The sequence below is a fragment of the Dipodomys spectabilis genome, unplaced genomic scaffold (assembly GCF_019054845.1).
Source record: "Dipodomys spectabilis isolate Male_0828 unplaced genomic scaffold, ASM1905484v1 ptg000108l, whole genome shotgun sequence".
Classification (NCBI taxonomy): Eukaryota; Metazoa; Chordata; class Mammalia; order Rodentia; family Heteromyidae; genus Dipodomys; species Dipodomys spectabilis.
This window is the reverse complement of record NW_024870785.1, coordinates 15,425,699-15,447,262: the sequence shown is the minus strand read 5'-3', so window position 1 is coordinate 15,447,262 and position 21,564 is coordinate 15,425,699. Positions and strand designations below refer to the sequence as shown.

At 39.4% G+C, this 21,564-nt stretch overlaps 1 protein-coding gene across 5 annotated transcripts in view; it reads left to right on the top strand.

Moving 5' to 3' along the window:
* Positions 1–21,048, top strand: part of Ice2 (interactor of little elongation complex ELL subunit 2) — a 39,414-nt gene extending 18,366 nt beyond the window's left edge. For 3 of the 5 annotated variants that reach the window (XM_042687391.1, XM_042687389.1, XM_042687390.1), the window contains exons 10-16: positions 245–1,235; positions 2,167–2,342; positions 7,662–7,791; positions 11,191–11,275; positions 13,199–13,249; positions 15,182–15,440; positions 20,462–21,048. In XM_042687391.1, the coding sequence (XP_042543325.1) occupies positions 245–1,235; positions 2,167–2,342; positions 7,662–7,791; positions 11,191–11,275; positions 13,199–13,249; positions 15,182–15,440; positions 20,462–20,590 (1,821 nt within the window). In that variant the 3' untranslated portion in view covers positions 20,591–21,048. Of the gene's footprint in view, positions 1–244; positions 1,236–2,166; positions 2,343–7,661; positions 7,792–11,190; positions 11,276–13,198; positions 13,250–15,109; positions 15,441–20,461 lie in introns of those variants that run through there. The other 2 variants (XM_042687393.1, XM_042687392.1) reach the window with 2 other exon arrangements.
* The last annotated feature ends 516 nt before the right edge of the window (positions 21,049–21,564 follow it).

Here is a 21,564-nt window from a genome sequence, read left to right as displayed (position 1 = left end):
AAAGTGAACTCTTTCCTAGGCTGGTACAACTTGGTAAATTTGTCTTGTGTTCCTGGACATATCAAAGGAAAATGGGCTTAAATAATGGCTCATGGTTTATTGTCATCTTAAGCAACAATCTTTTAGAGCCATTAGAATTTTTGTCTATTTTTTTAAATATGAGAAATAAATAGGAACATTAAGAGATAGGTGAGATATGGCCAGAAATTTTTACTAATGATTTGCCAATATATTTTCTTCTAAGACATCCAGTGAAGTTAACGAGTGCCGAAAAATTGAGACTCATGAAAATTTGGATCTGAATTTTGATGAAGATGTCACAGAACTTGAAACCTTTGGAGTAACCACCACCAGACCACCAAAGTCACCAATTCCAGCCAGTACTTCCACGGAATCCATCATGACAGATACTCCTGCTGCTGCCAAAGCAGCACCTCTGCCTGTGGCTCCTGCTACACCAGATATTGCTACTAGTTCTAGGAGCTTGGCTCAGATTCTAATGGAACAATTGAAGAAGGAGAAACAACTGGTAACTGGTATGGAAAGTGGTCCCGAAGAGGGCAAAGATAAAGACAATCAAAGCCTCACACCATGTGGTAAACAGGTGTCCAGTTCCCACAAGGCTTTGATGCCAGATAAGGGCATGGAGACATCTGACAGCTTACCGTTGCAAAGTTCTAGAGAAACTAAAAACTCATCTGAAAATGGAATGGCCACAGATACACTGTGTGCTGATGATAAAAGACTAAATGTTGTAGATAGCACAGACACTTCAAAAGACAAGGCTACTACATCAGAAGCAGGTAGTGCTGAGAAAGTAGTTCCTTGCAGTAGCGATACCGATGAGGACTGCCTAGTGATTGACACAGAGTGTAAAGGTGATCATGATGGAAAGAAAGCTGTTGTGGGTTCTACTTTAAATTCTGGACCAGTAAATTCAGATTCTTCCCCAGGACAGGCTTCTGTAGGAAACCACACAACTTCTAATCCTGAAGACTCCTGTGTTTTAAAAAAACCTATCAAAAGAGTATATAAAAAATTTGATCCAGTGGGAGAAATTTTAAAAATGCAAGATGAGCTCTTAAAGCCAATTTCCAGAAAAGTACCAGAGTTGAACTTAATGAACGCAGATGATTCAAAACAATCACTTCTGTCTGAGCAAACCTCTGCTCCTTCAGATGCCTCTGGTTGGCCAAAGTCTGGATGGCCTTCTGCGTTCCAGAAGCCAAAAGGACGTAAGTAAATCTTTATGAAGAACTGAAGCTGTTTTATCTGTTCTTTTTCCTTGGCTCTAATTCTTTGTCATTCTCTCGCATTCTCTGTGTTAAAATCTGTTTGATTATCTTTACCTATCGATTGATGTTTCAATCTATTGATCCATATTTCCGGTTCCACAGTGTCTCCTCTCTATAGGTGGCCAAGAGAGTATAGGTTTTGTAACTTAAGTTTATTCAGTATGCACAGTGGCCAGTAAGCTATGTCAAGCTGGTAAAAGGGAAGTCCATAAAAAGTAATCATAAACATCAATGGGTCCAAAATTTACTTATGCTCTATGTGGAACTAGTTTTATACTTCTTAGTTTTGTGAAATAAATGTAAATCTCCTTAGCTTTGCCTAGATTAAAATTACATCACTTTTTAATAACCTTGCTTCTTAAACTGTTTTTCTTCTCATGTGACATAGTCTCTCTTTATGTTTTGTCTAAAGTTACTAAAAGTAAGTAAAAAGGAAAAGCTGGTTTAAGCTGAATATGGCAGTACATTCCTATATCAAAACACTCAGGAAGCCAAGGTAGAAAGACTACATTCAAAACCACCCTGGACCACATAGCAAGATCCTGTCTCAAAAAAAAAAAAAGTTGACAAAAGTTTTAGAAAATAGTTGAGGGCTGGGAAGGTAACTCCGTGGTAGAGTGCTTGCCTTGCATGCACGAGGCCCTGGGTTCAATTCCTCAGTACCACATAAGCAGAAAAGGCTGGAAATGGCGCTGGGGCTCAAGTAGAAGAGCACTAGCCTTGAGCTGAAGAGCTGAGGGACAGCACCCAGACTCAGAGTTCAGGCCCCACGACCGGACAAAAAAAAAAAAGAAAATAGTTGAGTGTTTTACCCTAGATTGTGATGGAAGACTACTGTATTTTAAAATAATAATGAGAAATGTTTTTAAAGGATTGCCATATGAACTTCAGGACTATGTTGAAGATACATCGGAATACTTACCTCCTAAAGAAGGAAATTTTGTCTATAAGTTATTTAGCCTGCAAGACCTGTTGTTACTTGTACGTTGCAGTATCCAGAAGATAGAGACAAGACCACGTTCTAAAAAAAGAAAGAAAATCAGAAGAGTAAGTTGTTACCTCGGGGGTTGTGTATTAACTATAAATAGATAATAAATATTTAATATGTCATAAATATTAGTTGTAATTTTAATTTCTTCACTCTTAAGCGTATTCTAGGCTGAATTTTTTTATTAAAATACTGAGATCAATTTTAATAAGAGCATAGTAGTGATAAATGTAGTAACCTATGGACTGTATAAACTGTATGGAAAACTGTGCTGTCATAGATTTGACCAACACAGATATATTCCTGTTTCTTCCATGAATTCAGGTTTCCATTCTGAGATTGGTCCTCTGATTTAAAGGCTTGTAATATGTCTGCTAATTTTCCTACCTCATCTGTATTTAATTGGGGTTAATTTAGGAACTATAATATTGAACATTCTTAATATATGTAGTATTGATTATTTACTATATAGATTGTGTTTTCAATGTTTTGTTTCTTATTTGCTTTCTCTCTCATTTATTTGAAGACTAGTCTTGTTTTTTTCACTTCCCACCCTGTGATTCTGTATCACTTTGTATTTTCCTTTTAACCTACCTACAGCATTTAGCTATTGTCAATGGTCAGTATCTCGTAAGTAAGAATACCCTAAGGAAATTTTGGATACTGGTTTAATTCTTGACCAAGACAACTTGGTAAGGACATTATCATTCACTTGCCCAAAGTGAAGTTAGTAAATATCAAGATATAATAGTATAAGAGAACATCCATTCTTCACCAAAATATGTGTCTAAATAGAAGTCTTACTTCTGATTTTATCAGTGACAGTAATATTCCAGTAGATGTTTCCTGTCTTGCAACTGTCATTGTTTGAGTGATTTAAGGTCTGGGGTAGAATCATGTTCTGTTCACCTATCCTTTCAAAAGTTTTATACCAAATAGGTCCTGAATAAATGAAAAAAACTGACAGTCGTTCCTCAGGAGTATTTTAAGGGATGGAACTTGAGGGGTTGACAACTAGTCTGACAATATTTTTAAGCTTAATTTTTTTTTTTTTTAATGCTGCTGTTTAAGTAGAAATGCAACTGGGGCTGGGAAAATGGCTTAGTGGTAGAGTGCTTGCCTAATATGCATGAAGCCCTGGGTTCAATTCCTCAGTACCACATGAACAGAAAAAGCTAGAAGTGGCACTTTGGCTCATTTGGTAGACTGCTAGCCTTGAGCAAAAGAAGCTCAGGGACAGCACCCAGGCCCTGAATTAAAGCCCCAGGACTGCCCCCTCACCCCAAAAAAAAAAGTAGAAATGCAACCTTATTCATGTTCCCTATTTAAACATTAGCTTCTTACATAAAGCTTTAAAATTCTTAGAAATTTCTTTGATCTCCTAGGTTCAAGAACTTTCATCTCCCCTTTGTTTCCCCTTGGCACTTCAATTCTATATAACTGAAGTAAAGATTTTTGTTCTCAGGGTAATTATGCTTCCTCATCAAATCTTTACTCAGAGAATCAGAGCTACAGAGCTACAGAAAGCACTGTTAGGCGCTGGTGGCTCATTCCTGTATTCCTGGCTACTTAGGAGGCTGAAATCTGACGATTTCAGTTCAAAGCCAGCCAGGGCAGGAAAGTCCATGCAACTCATCTCCAATTAACCACCAGAAAACCAGAAGTGGTGCTGTGGCTTAAGCGGTAGAGTGCTCGACTTGAGCTGAAAGAGCTCAGAGACAGCGCCCAGGCCTAGAGTTCAACCCCCATGACCCACCAAATAAACAAAACAAACGAAAAAAACAGCACTTTCAAATGATGGAATGAAATAAGAGGCTCTTTTGGACCACAGATCAAGCTGCAATTTATGAGTTCTGTGTATAATTATGAAAGCCAGATAACATTGGATGATTAGGTCTTACCTGTCACCGTTAACCACATACCCTGTGTTTTTAAAAGTTTTGACCCAGTTTTATTTAAAACTTACATTCATATTCTGGGGCCAAAATAAAGGTTCTTGAAGGTGCTAACTATTCTTTGTAGAACAGATAGAAGGTTTCTAGCTGTGAAATTCTTCTTTCAGGGTATAGGTAAAGGTGGAGGAGTTTATGTGAAAGGGTGGCAGAGATAACCAAAGAGTGTTGTTTTAGGGAGGATTGGGCCCCTATCAAGGAGACAAGGAAATAGTAAACGTATTTATTTATTTATTTATTTATTTGCCAGTCCTGGCATGAACTCAGGGCCTGGCCGCTGTCCCTGAGCTTTGGCTCAAGACTAGCACTCTACCACTTGAGCCACAGCACCACTTCCAGCCTTTACTGTGTGTGTAGTATTGAGGATTTGAACCCAGGGTTTTATGCATGCTAGGAGAGCATTCTACCACTAAGCCACATTCCCAGCCAGTAAATTTAATCTTTATATGAGAAAAAAGTTCCAAGTGCTAAACAAAGAGAAAATATTCAGGCTTTTCTCCTGGCTTCCTGGAGATGGCAGTAGAAGACATATAGAACTTAAAACCAGATTTAGGACTTTAGTTTTATAGATAAGAGTAGTAATTTTATCAAAAAAAGTTCTCCAGAATATGCACATAGTGCGCTTTTTAGAAATTACACATATGTATGTGTACATATATATATATATATATATATATATATATATACACACTTAGGCATGTATGCAATATATATCTTTAGGATATATATAAAAATGTATTGATAACTGCTGCTATTTTAGCTATTTGTGATTCAAGAGGGAATTTTTTAACTATCTGTAAGTGGTTTTGCAGTTTGCCAGTGCACTGCTTACATCTTATCAGTGTTAGCCTCTCATCGTTGTCACCAACTGTCCCACCCGTACCAATTCTTCTTTTCTAATTCTGTTATACATCAGATATGTCCTTAATCAAATTTCTTAACCCTCCCAGTCTTTAGTTCTCTATCTCTAGCTTCTGTTTATTCGAAAATGATAGGAAACAAAATCACATGCAGATTACCATTTGTCAAATAATTAGTATACAATAAATTTATTTTAACAATATTTCTAAGCATAATGTTGCTTTTTTTTTTTTTTGAAAAGACACTTTAGGGGTCTTCCTGTTCTAAGTATGATCCCTATAATAAATGTAAAACTTTGGGCACTGCCTACTTAACCAGTGTATTCATGTTCATATTGACAGTAAAATGACAAAACTCAAAGATAATTATATGAGCTATACTTTTCATGTACTGATAATAGAAACTTCACATGATTTGAGTTTTCACCACTGTACCAAGGCTAAGTTATATCACCCTCTTGAAAGTCAGGAATTCAGAAACATTGAAGAAATATTTTCACATCTGTTCATCTGTTATTTGTGGTTACCTACAGTATCTGGGTAGCCTTTTAAAGGGCTAACATATCACTTTGAGTAAGCTCTTTAAACTGTGTGTTTCTTCTGTGACTCGAAATAGAGTCTTGGTCAGAATAGAATTGGGGGCTAGGTGTGTTCAGTGATAGAGTGCTTACATAGCACACTTAAAACCCTAGGTCCAGGGGCTGGGAAGTTGGCTCAGTGGAAGAACGCTTGCCTTGCATGCCTGAGGCCCTGGGTTCGATTCCTCAGCACCACATAAGCAAAAAGAAAAAAGCCGGAAGTGGTGCTGTGGCTCAAGTGGTAGAGCGCTAGCCTTGAGCTGAAGAGCTGAGGAACAGGGCCTAGGCCCCATGACCGGACCCCCCCCCAAAAAAAACAAAAACAAAAAACCCTAGGTCCAGTCGCTCACCCACAAAAAAAAATGTTTTGACAGACATAAAGCAACATTAGCAAGTGAACATCAGTACCATATTATTTCACAGATAATGCATTTTTTTTTCATATCCTCCTTTAGACTAATGAATGTTTAGTGTCCTGACCAGTAAACTATTCATGGATAGTTTGTCTAATGCCTGTTACCTAGAATCCAGCCTTTTATATTAATGAAGATAATGATATCCACAGATAGTGATAGGTATTCTCATCCATTCATGGGGCGAAAAAAAGCTACTCAGAATATTTACACCTGGACAGTGTGACGAAGGCCTAAAAGGACCAAAAAAAGTCCTTCTTTTTCTATGCTTTTGAGAATTCTTGGTATATACAGCTATTGCTTCCCAGCATATACAGCATATACCACTGAAGCCTTGTGAGACTGGCAGTGGTCCAAGGATTCTGCCCTTCAGCCACTTTCCCTGACAGAAATGAACCAACCATACCAATGTGTTCCATGGGTGTGAGCAGTGTTTAAGCATCTTCTTTTTTTTTTCAAATAAATGCCTTTATTTGAAGAAATACATACTTTCTCATTGCTAATAATCATGTCATAATAGTAATTATTTTAACTAGCTATAATTTTATAAACTACTGTCAGTTTCTTTATAAATTTTGATTAGACTGATCTTTGAATTTAAACTTATTTTTTAAAAAAAACACCTCTCTAGGGCTGGGAAGGTGGCTTAGTTGTAGAGTGCTTACATAGCATTCATGAAGCTGGGGGTTTGATTCCTTAGTACCACATAAACAGAAAAAGCCAGAAGTGGTGCTGTGACTCAAGTGGTAGAGCACTAGCCTTGAGCACAGAGAGCAGCTCAGGGACAGAGCCCAGGCCCTGAGTTCAAGCCCTAGGACTGGCAAAAACAAAAACAAAATACCCAGATCTCTTCAGCTTTAGTGATGTTAGGGTGCTAAGACGAAGGCAAGGTGATCTCAGAAGCCCTTAAATAGATGTTCTTATTTGTAAGTCATTTCTCTGTATCAGAAGGGAGCATCTTTCTTCCATTCTATCATACTTTTCTTCCCTGTTATTATTTGAGGGAGCCTAATCTCAGAGTCTGGTACTTGCTCAGCTTGGTTGCTCAGCTAGTATTCTACCACTTGGGCCACATCTCTAGCCTGGTAATTATTTTGAAGATAGAGTTTTGCAGACTTTTCTTCTCAGACCAGCTTTGAGCTGTGATCCTCTGGAACTCAGCCTTCTGAGTAGCTAGGATAGCAGGCATGAGCCCCACTCGCTTCTGGACTTTTCTGATCAAGAAGTAGAGCCAGTATGTGATCCTCTTTTATAACTAGAAAAAGTTCTCAAGCAGTTTTTATTAGTGTATTGTTTAAGAATTATAAGACAGGTTCTTGCTATGTAGCTCAAGCTGGTCTCAGGCCCCTGATTCTCCTCTCAGGTAAGCATCTTCTTTCTCGACCCACCTTTTCCTGAGTCTGTCCATCAGACTTATTTATATCCATCTTTTCAGCCTGAACGCTTTTCCATATAAAAGGATGAAATGTGATTGCCTAAAAGTATTTTGAAATTGGCCAAGATTTATGTAGGCCAGTGTACTTATAATTAAAAGTAAATAAATGACATTTGAAAAAGTGTTGTCTTGCATTACAGCAATTTCCAGTGTATGTACTGCCAAAACTAGAATATCAAGGTTGTTACGGAGTTGAAGCTCTAACTGAAAGTGAACTTTGTCGCTTATGGACTGAAAGTTTATTGCATTCCAACTGCTCCTTTTATGTTGGTATGTTATACAAATCTTTATTCTCTTTTTTAATTCGCGCGCGCGCGCGCGCGCACGCGCGCGTGTGTGTGTGTGTGTGTGTGTGTGTGTGTGTGTGTGTGTGTACATGTTGAAATTTAATTGAAAATATTTCCATGCTGTACTTTCGTACTTTCCTTTTTCTGATTAATTCCCATTTCTGCACAAAATAGCAAGTGGAATTAGAGATGCTACATGGTTCATTATGAACTTTGTCAATTGTGGGGTTTGAACTCAGGGCCTGGGCACTGTCCCTGAGTCTCTTTGTGCTCAAGAATAGCTCTCTACCACTTTGAGCCACACCTCCACTCTGGATTTCTGGTGGTTCACTGGAGAAAAGAGTCTCCTGGTCTTTCCTGCCCAGGCTGGCTCAGAACTGTGATCCTCAGATCTCAGCCTCCTGAGTAGCTAGGATTATAGGCGTGAGCCACCAGCCCCTACCTCTCATCAGTAGCTCACACCTGTAATCTTAGCTACTTGGGAGGCTGAGATCTGAAAATCATGATTCAAAGCCAACAGGGCAGGAAAGTCCTTGAGAATCTTATCTTCAACTAACACCAAAAAGCTGGAAGTAGGGACTGGGAAGGTGGCTCAGTGGTAGATTGCTTGCCTTGCATGCCTGAGGCCCTGGGCTTGATTCCTCAGCACCACATAAGCAAAAAGAAAAAAGTCAGAAGTGGCGCTCTGGCTCAAGTGGTAGAGCGCTAGCCTTGAGCTGAAGAGCTGAGGGACAGCACCCAGGCCCAGAGTTCAGGCCCCATGACTGGACCCCCCACCCCAAAAAAAAAAAAACTGGAAGTAGTTGTGGCTCAAAAGCAGAAAAGCTAAGGGACAGTACTTAAGCCCACAGTACAAGCCCCAGTACCTGTACAAAAAAAGAAAGAAAGAAAATAGAGCTGGGAAGGTGGCTCAGTGGTAGAGTGGCTTGCCTCGCATGCATGAGGCCCTGGGTTCCATTCCTCAGCACCACATAAGCAGAAAAAGCCAGAAGTGGCGCTATGGCTCAAGTGGTAGAGCGCTAGCCCTGAGCTGAAGAGCTGAGGGACAGCGCCCAAGCCCAGAGTTCAAGCCCCAAGAGCGACAAAAAGAAAAGATTTGATCCTGTACATTGAATTGAATTGCTTTGAAGAATAGGAAATAATACTTTACAGTTTTTATTTTCCCTTTATATTTATAATTGATGAAGAATTTCTAATATTTTGACTAGATATTTAAAGGAAGTGCAATCATTTTCTCCTTGCTTATTAAAATTGTATGCATGGAGCCACATGTATGCTCATTTTTATGGACCTGCTATATGTCCAAAGTTAAGGCTGCTTGTATGTATATATGTATATGTGCTTCTATGTATAAATGAATGAATGTACATGAAGGCTTTCTTTGTACTATGTCAAGCAGTCCCTTCCAGCTTTGATATATCTTTAAGGTATTTGTACACTATACTGTGATATTCAAAAGAGATTGCTGACACTACAAGGCAGTGTGGCCAGACAGCTTTTATGCCATTCCAAACTTTACTCAGCTGCCCCTAGAGCCAAAGGAGATAAATAAGTGTCTCTGCCATACACAGAGCTCACTTGAGGACTGCCGGATAGAAAGCTCTGTTGCTAAGAGTGAGTTCTCCTTCAGGAGTCATTTTTGACACATGTAATTTGACTTATACTTTAATGCATTCTTTTGTCATTGAGTTTCTTTAAAAAGGTAAGAACTGTTTGTTAGTCTTCTCAAAGGCTTATTTAGTAAACATCTAAATATATATTACTGCACTAAATGTCCTGTTTTATGGTTATTAAATCATGAAAATGTGTCTTTATTTGAAATGTCTCCATATAATGAGTATTAGAAAGGCAGAGATAAAACGAAGCCTTGGCATTCGAAATAACAAGTAGGTGGGAACAAATGGGTTTGTTGTCTTAGAAGGAAGACATCTGGTAAAAATGTTTCTCATTAAATTCTTTTGAGCATAGAGCAAATGAAATTAAAGTGTGAGGTATTAAATTACATGCAATTTTTTTGTTGTTCCAGTGATTTATATCAACTTTTCAGGTAATTTGTTTTGACAACAAAATAATAGAAGTTTAAAAATAAATCCAAGCTGGTTATTATTTTCCTTTTATGTTAACTGATATTTTTAACCATGGTACACTAGCACAGTTCCCTTGTTGACTATGTAAAGTACCTTTTCTTTTCCTTCTTTGTGCTCATAGTGGGACTTGAACTTAGTCTTTGCACTCTCGCTTGTTTGTGTTTTTAAATCACTCAAGCTGCTGCTCAATCACTTGAGTCACATTTTCACTTCTGGGTTTTTGCTGTTAACTAGAGATAAGAGTCTCATGGGCTATTCTGCCCAGGCTGGCTTCAAATCAGGAGCCTCAGATCTCAGCCTCTCAAGTAGCTAGGATTATAGGCGTGAGCCTCTAGCAACCAGCTTGACTATATAGTTTCTGACTCTGAATATCTAATATGTAACTCTTCCTTCATATATTACAACATTGCAACACCTCAGTGTTCTGTCTCAACCTGTTTATTTAAAAATAAATAAATGACATTCTTTTAAAAACAAATGTCATTTTGAGAATGTGCTGTTTTGTTTTTTCGGAATTCTACATTCGTATCATGCTTACCTTCTTAGGTAAGACTTTGAGCAGACTTCATTACACTTGGAAAATCTTATGGTGTGCTTATATATATATATATATTTTTTTTTTTTTTTTGCCAGTCATGGGCCTTGAACTCTGGGCCTGGGCGCTGTCCCTCAGCTCTTCAGCTCAAGGCTAGCACTCTACCACTTGAGCCACAGCACCACTTCTGGCTTTTTTCTGCTTATGTGGTGCTGAGGAATCGAACCCAGGGCCTCATGCATGCAAGGCAAGCACTCTACCACTGAGCCACCTTCGTGGTGTGCTTATATTAATAATTGCTATCTAATTTTATCTTAAGAGCCACATGTGTCTAAGAAATATATTGAGCATGCCTAGTCTCTAGGTTTAGATTTTAGTTTGTCTTCGTAAGTACTTATTTCCTTTGTAAACTCCATAAAAATGCAACTTTAATAGGAATTGGCAACACCAATATTGAGCAGTTATAATTCCTAAATTGAAGGCTTAGAGATTATTTTGGATGCTTGGACATATGTGAAACTTTCTGCATTCAGCAAATATTTTAGAATGGACATGTTATTTCTTCTATAATAGGGATTTTGTCATTTTAAAATATACTTTTAGATTTAATAAAAAACGTGTATCTCTTTTAGAATGTAGAAATCTGACAGTTATTAAGCTTTCGTAAAAACATCTTTAATTAAATTCAGTAACTTGTTGGTTTTTTTTGTTTTTTAAATGCAACTGCTTGGGGTTTTTCAACTTTTCTATTTTATTTTAGGACACATTGATGCATTTACTTCAAAGCTTTTCCTGCTAGAAGAAATTACCTCAGAAGAATTAAAAGAAAAACTTTCAGCTCTCAAGTAAGAAAGCTTATTTTGTGGTGGGATTTGGAAAAACTCATTAGTGTGATCACCAGTTCTCCTTCAGCTCTAAATACCAGCTACGTTAAAACAGCTTATTCTCAAGACTTTTGATCATTTTATATAGTAAGGCTTCCCCCTGATTCCAGCTTGTGATCCTTTTATATTGTCTCTATTTCCAAATTAATTATGAATGCCATTACTGTCAGTCCATCTCCTTCAGACAAAGTAAGGAGGCTAGAGCCAGAGAGCAGTGCCACGATGAAGTGTATGGAAACAAACATTTTAGCCCTCTCTAGAGAAAGGGAGGAGTGAGAAGGGAAGGGACAGTCATGTGCTCTCAGCTCTCAGGACAGTGCACTGATTAGGCCTCTTAACCTCTAAACATTCACCCTTCCTGTTATAGACTTCAGAACCACATGAATCAATCTGTTGTACTATTGTACTCAGAACTCATTTTTTTGTCTCACTCTGTGTGTGTGTGTGTGTGCATGCGCGTGCGAGCGTGCGTATATGTGTGCACATGTGTACACATCTCCTGGCAAAGGAGTTTAACTGCCAGGTCTATAGCTTAGCCTTGCTAGACTTAGAACTTTGGGCAAGTTGTCTCACATTTCTAGTTTGGTTAGTTATCCCTAATTTATAGTTCAAAGTTAATGTTATGCCGCAAAAGGTTGCACATATGTATATAATATATATACTATATATGTGTGTATATACTCTGTGTGTGTGTATGTGTAGCCCAGATTGGCCTAAGGATCCTCCTGCCTCTGTTTCTCAAATGTTAGAATTACAGATGTTTGCTTCCATACCTAGCTGATACTTAGAACTCTTAAATTGCCTAAATGCAAGGGAAAATAATGTAAAAATGTTGTCTCATTTGCATCTCACAATGTGCCATGGAAGGCTGGTAGTGGTGTCCTTGCCATTTACTTATAAGGAAATGGGAACTTAAGAGTGACTCACTCCAAAGCACATGGCTGAGCTAGAGTCAAGAGTCTGTTAATCTGTAGTGAATCTGTTTAACTCACCACTTACAGTGAGAAATTGTCTTAACTTACATTAACTGTATAGTTCCGGTTTTAAGGGTTGACCTAGGTTAATTGTCTTATATGCAAGTACACCCCTTTAAGAATGAATCTTTCAGTAAGAATCTCTTGGGCAGTAACTTTACAAGTGTGATTAGAAAAGCTCCTCCATATCCCACTCAACCTATGTCACTTCTCCCAGGGAAAATCATTTTTCAAACAGACAAATACTACCAGGTGCTGATGGCCCATGCCTGTGATCCTAGCTACTTGGGAGACTGAGATCTGAGGGTCCTGTTTGAAACCAGCCTAGGGAAACAAACTGAGAGACTCATCTCCAATTAATCAGAAAAAAGCCGGAAGTGTCGGTGGGACTCATATGGTAGAGCACCAGCCTTGAGCAGAAAAAGCTAAGGTTATGAGACCCTGATTTCAAGCCCAGTACCATCACTTAAAATTTACAACTGCTCTGATACAACCCAATACTTTATCATTTTAAATGGAAATCAAGAAATGACAAAATGAGCAGATACAATTTTATCTCGCTATAAATTAGTTTGGCAGTCTTTGCTTTACATTATCTACTAGCTCCTTTTGTCTTTGAGAGCAGTTTTTCTCTTGAGAAGCTATCTTTTTTTTTTTTTGCCATTCATGGTGCCTGAACTCTGGGCCTGGGCACTGTCTCTCAGCTCTTCAGCTCAAGGCTAGCGTTCTACCACTTGAGCCACAGCACCATTTCCAGCTTTTTCTGCTTATGTGGTGCTGAGGAATTGAACCCAGGGCCTCATGCATGTAAGGCAAGCACTCTACCACTGAGCCACCTTCCCAGCCCCGAGAAGCTATCATTTTTAAGAGCTATCATTTTGGTTTTACATGAATTTCTTCTATCTAACAGGATTTCAAGCTTATTTAACATCTTCCAACACATTCTAAAGAAATTAAGTAGGTAAGTGTGTTTGGACATTTTGCATGTTCAGGTTTTCTTAGATGAAAATTCTTAGAAACTTTGAAAATGTGCTGTTAGGGTTAGATAGGTTAAAAGCCAGGACTGCAAGAATGATTTTGTCAGTTGATAAGTATTAGGATAGAGCCAGGCACTGGGCTCATGCCTGTAATCCTAGCTACTCAGGAGGCTGAGATCTGAAGATGGCTGTTTGAAGCTAGGCCAGGCAGGAAAGTCTGTGAGACTTTTATCTCCAGTTAATCAACAAAAAAAATGGAAGTGGTGCTGTTGCTCAAAGTGGTAGAGCAGTAGACTTGAGCAAAAGAGTTCAAGGACAGCACCCAGGCCCCAAATTCAAGGCCAACAACCAAAAAAGAAGAAGGAAAGGAGAGGAAAGGAAAGGAAAGAAAAGAAAGAAAGATATTAGGCTGCACAGTGTAACAAGCTACCACTAACTTAGTGACTTAAGACAATATACATTGCTTCATTTTTGAGATATTATGTCGTTCATGCTAACCAGAAGCTCACTGGGGCCCAGGCTGATTTTGAAGTTTGCACCCTCCAAAGATACAAGGTTTTCATTGATAAAAATATCAATGTTATACATACATCATTTATTTCTGCTACCCAATAGTTATTCATTTCTTCATAAGGAAATTCGTGGGCAGGAATAAAAGAAAACTCCCCAGAGGATAAGAATAACTCTCCAGACATCCTTTATCAACACCTATTACTTTGGGCATTAGAATGTTAATGAAAATATAGCTTTTTCGGCTTATTGGGAGATCTGTATAGCTAAAGGATGATTAATCTTTATTTTTAATAATGTAGGAAAGAACTGTTCAATTTGCCCCTTTGATCCAGAGGAGCGAGTAATCCCAAGAAAGCACCTCATATTAATCGTATCCCTTTAGCTCTTTATGGTGATACACTGAATCCCTTAAAGCTTACTAGGAAAGAAAATAAAATGAGGATTGGATGTTGACATAACCGATGACTGTGACAGTGGCAGAGGAGTCTGACTGCCAGCTCTACAGCCTAGCTTGCCAGACTTAGAACTTAGGGCAAGTTGCTTCACATTTCTAGCTTGGTTATTTATCTCCAATTTGTAATTCAAAGTTGATGTTATGCCTCAAAGGTTTGCTGTGGAAGAAGGGGAACAATCATTACTTGTTAGCTGCCATGTTACTGTGTTCTGGCTTCCTTGTTGTAATTATCCTATTAGTTGTTGCTACCACTTTAAAGGAGAGAACACATCACATTCCCTTTTATATCCCTACTTGCATCATGTTAGATATAAAATAAGAACAGTGTTGAATTTAATTAGAGAATTGCACATTTCCTTTGTTTTCCTATTAAATAATTGAAAATTGAAAAGATGGTATCACGGTAAAAAGAAAAGGACTAGATAGAACTTTGGAATCAAAATTAAAAGTTTACTCAGGAGGCTGAGATCTGAGGATCGTGGTTCAAAGCCAGTCCAGGGAAGGAAAGTCCGTGGGACTCTTATCTCCAATAAACCACGAAAAAACTGTGAAGTGGCACTGTGGCTCAAGTGATAGAGCACTTGCCTTGAAAAAGAATTAAAAGTTGGACATAGTAGCACATGCCTGTAATCCCAGCATTGCAGATGCACTAGCAAGGGGATATTGAATTCAAGGCTAGCCTGGGGCACTTACTAAGTTTGAGGCCAATCTGGGCTACCTAGTGAGACTTTGTTGCCAGAAACCAAACAGAGGAAAACAAAAATTAGTTGCCTTTTAGATGCAAAAATAACTTGAATCACTTAAATACTTTTATGAATCATAGAAGCATATTCCAAGGTGGTACGCAATTCCTGTAATTGGTTTGTTTTATTACTAGATCATGATTAAGGAAATGCTGTTGAAATAGACACAGTAAGCCAGTGAACTGAGATTCACTGTGTGAACTTAGCTTGCAGGAGGGCTGCTACCTGTTGTCCCATGCAGCAGAAGACTCTTCGCTCCTGATCTACAAGACCTCGGATGGGAAATTGAGCAGAACGGCCTATAATTTGCACAAATCACACTGTGACCTTCCTAGTATACCTTCCAGTCTCTCCGTGCCCTGGGTTCCCTTAGACCCCAGTCTCCTGTTACCATACCATGTCCACCATGGACGAATACCTTGTACATTCCCACCTAAGTCTCAGGGTCCTGCAACACAGCTGAAGGTAAGATTGCATTTTCAATGAAGATGTCTTTTGATTGTTTAACACTGATCTATCTCTTGGGTTCAGCGGGTGCCTACATTTGCCACATGAGTCATGGCACCCACCTAAAACCTGTATCCTTAGGAAGGGTAGCTAAAGTCAGATGCTGTACCAAAGCTCAGTCTTTCTGTTAGTGAAAGTTTACAATGTTTGTGTGTGTGTGTGTGTGTGTGTGTGTGTGTGTGTGTGTGCGTGTGTGTGTGTGTGTGTGTGTGCATGTGCGCGCACACATGTACATGCATGTGTGTGCATGCACAAGTCCTCCTGGGGCTTGAACTAAATGCGTGCTGTTCCCCAGCTTTTTTTTTTGCTCAAGGTTGACACTCTTAGCAGCTTGAGCCAGAGCTTTTTTGGTGGTTAATTGGAGATATGAGTTTCACAGCTGGCTTTGACCCAGATCCTCAGATCTCAGACTCCTGAGTAGCTAAAATTATAGGCATGAGTCACCAGCACCTGGTGAAAGTTTCTATTTTTTATAAAGTTTATAAATAGAAAAAAATTCTAGCAGCTTGTCTTCAGAGTATATGCACATAGTTAAATTCCTATGTTCCTATTTAAAGCAAGTGTTTGTAGTTTTTATTTATGTATTCTCCTTCATTAAATATTTGAAGCAATTTGCAGACTGTGTAATAAAATTATGATATAATTTAAAATTGATTAGTCAATATAGAAGTGCTAAGTAGCAAATATTAGTAATTAGTGAAATCCCTTATTAAAAATTAAGGAGCTAGGTGCTGGTGGCTCATGCCTGTAATCCTAGCTACTCAGGAGGCTGAGATCTGAGGATCATGGTTCAAAGCCAGACAGGCAGGTAAGTCCGTGGCTCTTATTTTCAACTAGCCACCAAAAAGCTAGAAGTGGCGCTGTGGCTTAAAGTATCAACCTTGAGTGAAAAAGCTAAGGGACAGCCCATTACTGGTACAAAACAAAACATTAGTTAAAGTATTAGGACTAGATTGTGTTTGGTGTTAAGCAATTCAATATTTACTGAATAATATAGTTAATGTTATTTTCTTTCTAGAACCCTTCCCAGAAATACCAGCTGAATAACATTTCTTTATCTCTACCATACCACCCATTCTCCACATCATATAATGAATTCCAATTTGAGTTTAGTTGTGGAAACAGTTTTATGGTCAACAATGAATCAAGAATGCAGTGTATTTACTTTTGTGCAAACCAAATTTTTGAGTCAAGTTGACTGTGTAAATTCTATAATCTTGCCTGTATGGTTGTTCCAAAGTCATTATTGTTGCTCTATCATTTGGATGTTCTGTCTAGGTGCCAATGTCCTGGTCTATAAATGTCCTCAAATCTTTTTTTTTTTTTCTTTTCCAGTGCTGAGGTTTGAACTCAGGGCCTTCTACGTGCCAAGCAGGCATTATACTACTTGAGCTACACTCTTCTCAAGTCTTTTTGATAAATAGCTTTGAAAATGCAAATAATCATTTTATTTTTGTTTTATTTTGTTTTGTTTTTTGCAGTTGACAGTGACTAGAGTTATATTTTCTAGTTCTCTGCCCTGTGTTAGTGTTTGGGAAGATCCATTTACGTACTTACGTATTTATTTATGGGAGATCTTGTGAATCAGGATTGAAGCTTGGGCCCTTGCAGGCTAGCGAGGCAGCCACTCTGCTGCTGAGCTCCTTGTTCATTCCTAGTTAACGTGGGCCCAAAAAGTCGTAAGTGTGGTTAACTAATTGAGAGGAGTGGAAGACTAGAGAAAATTCATTAGCATTATGTTATGTCGGTTGCCTGTCTAGCTTACATGTAGTAGTAGTAGTTTTTTTGTTTTTTGTTTTGTCGGTCGTGGGGCCTGAACTCTGGGCCTGCGCTGTTCCTCAGCTCTTCAGCTCAAGGCTAACGCCCTACCACTTGAGCCACAGCACCACTTCCGGCTTTTTTCTGCTTATGTGGTGCTGAGGAATCGAACCCAGGGCCTCATGCGTGCAGGGCAAGCACTCTACCATTGAGCCAACTTCCCAGCCCAGTAATAATAGTTTTTATAACTTAAGGAATTTTTTTTTTGCGGGGGAGGGGTCCATCATGGGGCTTGAATTCTGGGCCTAGGCGCTGGCCCTCAGCTCTACCACTTGAGCCACAGCACCACTTCCAGTTTTCTGGTCGTTAATTAGAGATAAGAGTCTCACAGACTTTCCTGCCTAGGCTAGCTTTGAACTGCAATTCTCAGATCTTAGCCTCCTTGAGTAGCTAGGATTACAGGCGTGAGCCACATATGCCTGGTTCTAAGGAATGTTTTAAGTAACAAAAATAATTGATTCGTTTTCCATATCTATATTCCAAGAGAATGGTTTGTTTTTTAATTTAGAAACACTGATTACAGTCTTTGTAGGCATAACATATAATTCTGTGTGGAGGTAGCTTATTCCTTTTTAGTGAAAATGAAGGGTTTCATACCTTGGCACCAAACAACTCTTAGTTGGAAGGAAGAATATTTTGTTTGTACAAGGTGTTTTTAAAAAAAGGAATTCATATTTTCCTTATCGATTTAGACTCTAAATTAATACTGAATGTTTCTTGCTTTGTAACTTTTTTTTTTTTTTTTGTCGGTTGTGTGGCTTGAACTCTGGGCCTGAGTGCTGTCCCTCAGCTCTTCAGCTCAAGGCGAGCACTCTACCACTTGAGCTACAGCACCACTTCCAGTTTTCTGGTGGTTTATTGGAGATTAGAGTCTCACGGACTTTCCTGCCCAGGCTGGCTTTGAACCGCGATCTTCAGATCTCAGCCTCCTGAGTAGATAGGATTGCAGGTGTGAGCCACCGGCACCCGGCTATGAAACTCTTATCTCCAATTAAGCACCCCAAATTCAGAAACAGAGCTGTGGCTCAAGTGGTAGAGTGCCAGTGTTGAGCAAAACATTCTCAGGGACAGCACCTAGGCCCTGAATTCAAGCCCAAGACAGGCACCTATATACACACAAATACCAACACTCACTGTATCTAATACACACACACACACACACACACATATTATATTAGAGTAAGGTCAGTGTGTTTTTTGTAAGAAATACCAGCTGAATGGAGAGTGACAAGAGATATCTCAAAACCACAGCACTCTTCTAATCTGAATGTTGGAAATGTTTATCAGGTTTGGACAGATTCACAGACTGAAATCTCTACTTAAGCTGTCCTTTCTAGTAATTTAACCCCTCTCTCCCCTCCCTCCACCACCACCCCCCCCCACCCCCCCGCAAGACAAATCACCCTAGAAGAGCTAGTAAATGGTAGTGCATGCTGGAGTCTGAGCATTCTTAAAGAAGCCATAAGCCCCTTGGAGCATTGCCAGTACTGCTTCTGTTGGCCTAGGATATGAGCCTGGAGTTACATATATGCTTGGAGTTACAGTATCATCCCCAGACATGGGCTCCGAAGGCAGGATATGAAGAAACAAAGAATGCAAGTGGCTAGGGTAGAGAACCAGATAGGTGTGGACCAGTTCTGGGGAAATGGCTTCAGGCCACACGGCTTCGGTCGTTATCTATGAAGTCTGGCCTGCTCCACTACCCACTGAGTGGCCAGAGAATTGACAGCATTAACAGGTCTCATCTTTAGGAAGGGCTATGACTCACATGGGAATCATAGGCAGACCTGTCTTCCTTAGACTGTGAGAGTTAAAGAGGGAGAGTTGGGGGCAGAGGAGTGCTAGCTGGGCTCTGGCTGTGCAGGGTCCCCCATCCTCCCAGATGAAGATTCAGGACTACCATCACAGTCTTCCAAATTTGTCATTCCCCTCTCTGGTACAGGAGGACCATGACCCACTAACAGGCCCCTCATCTCCTTCCTTGCTAACCTAGGTGACACACCTGAACCAAAGATCATGCACCAGTACAGCTCCTGGGAAGGCTGGGGCTTGGGAAGCTTGAGCAGGGCTGAGCACCCCCTTGTCACTAGAGGAGACCAGCAAGAGAGGTGTCAAGATCACTGTGAGAAAGCCACAGCACAGGGAAAGGGAAAGCCTCAGGAAACATCCAGGAAGTCAGAGTCAGATCTTTACTAAAAACCAAGCTACGTAAGCGTCCCGCTGAGGGCCGTGAGTAGTGCAGAAGTGGACGAAGACTGGGAACTTGAAACCAAGGAAGAGTACAAAAATTAAGGCAAAAGCTGGAAAGCGTGATATTGAAATTCTTGATGATGAAGCCGTATGAATAATTTTTAGAAATTGAAAGAGTTGAATCAGCAATTAAAACTGTTACTGATCTAAATGGGCGGTATTTTGGTGGATGGGTGGTAAAAGCATGTTTGTACAATTTGGAAAATTCAAGGACTTAGAACAAGTTTGATTTTGAGAACTAGATTCTGATGGCCCTCAAATGAGCCGCAGTGAAAGAGGTATTAGCTCCATTGCTGTTGATTGCCAACACTCTGGGGAGGCCTTCTTAAATAAATGTTGGTTTTATTATGTAGGTTTTTAAAGTATAGTATCAAAAAATACATTTCTTGCCCTTCTCTTTCAGTTTTGCAAACTTTTCTACCTTAAGCTGGTTTCTCTTTCACTTCTTCATATTCTTTTTCCTTCTTTCTCTCGGGCTCTTTTTTCTTATTCTTTTCATCTCCATTTTCTCTCCTTACCTTCTTTTCTGCCCTCATTTTCTGCATATAATTTCTTCTCCCTCTTTACCCACCTCTGACTGGCTTGTTTCTCATCCCTCCTTCCTCTTGTCCTTCAGCAGAATTACTGAAAACACATTCCCCAGAAGGCATATGATCTCTTCATTTTCCAATGTAACATTTCAACCTATTCCCAATTTATTACAGAAACCCTGTCTCTTCACCCTGATTGTTGTTTGAAAGTTTAGTATTTTAAAACTGTGTCTTTTCAAACAGCCTACTGACTAGGGAAGATTTTTAATCTTACAAAAGATGGTTTCCAAGGTGAGGGGCGCGTATGTCACTAATACAGAGTTGACGTGCAGGTATGTTGTAAGTGTTTTCAGCTGTTCTACTCTTCACTTGCTTGTCTAGGCTGGCGGACCAAGAATGCCTGCACACAGCCGCAGGAATCCTGTTTCTATGGAAACCAAAAGCAGTGGCTTGCCTGCTCAGCAAGTTGGAAATGAAGGAGTGGCTCAAAATAAAAGAAAACTAACCTAAGGGCTGTGCCACGGAAAACGAAATTTCAGAAAATCCAGTTACAACGCTGTCTAATTTGAAAAGTTTGAGAAGTATGCCCAGAAGATCAATAGGCACGAAGACCATTCTTCCTCCAATAGTCTCAGAATCCTTAGAAAGTGCCTTGGGGATTGCTGGCTGTTAGAAGGACTGTGTCAACTGAAGTGGAGAATTAAGCTCTTCACTTTTGATACTGGAGTGGAATCTAGATATGGTTAATATTATTGTGGCTGGGAACTAAAGAAAAAATATTTTTATAGTATATCTTTTCTAAAAATTAGAAATAGGAAAAAGTATCGGCTTTTTTTTTTTTTTGTTTTATTTGCAATCTATTGCCACTGTCAGAAATAATGAGGATTATAAACCCTCATCCACATTCAGTTTAGGGCCTGGGCGCTGTGCCTGAGCTTTTGTACTCAAGACTAGCACTCTTCCACTTGAGCCATAGCCCTACTTCCAGCTTTTCGGTGGCTAGTTGGAGATATGAGTCTCATGGACTTTCCTGCCCAGGCTGGCTTCGAACTATGATCCTCAGATCTTGATTTCCTGAGTAGCTAGGATTACAGATGTGAGTCCCCATTGCACAGCTCAAGTTTTTATACTACTTTAAAAATAATCATTATTACAGGTAATATCTTTAAAGTCCTATTGAAATTATATTGCAGAACCAAAGGTAAAAATAAAATCTCCCACTGGACCCTAGTGGTTCACACCTGTAATCCTAGCTACTCAGGAAGCTGAGGATCAAGGTTTAAGTTAAAGTCAACTGGGGCGGGGAAGTCTGTGAGACTCTTATCACCAATTAATAAAAAAAAAGTTGGAAATGGCGCTGTGGGTCAAGGAGTGCAGTACTAGCCTTGAGGAGAAAAAAAAAAAAAGGAGCTCAGGGACAGAGCCCAAGACCAGAGTTCAAGCCCCAGGACTGGCAAAACACACACACACACACACACACACAC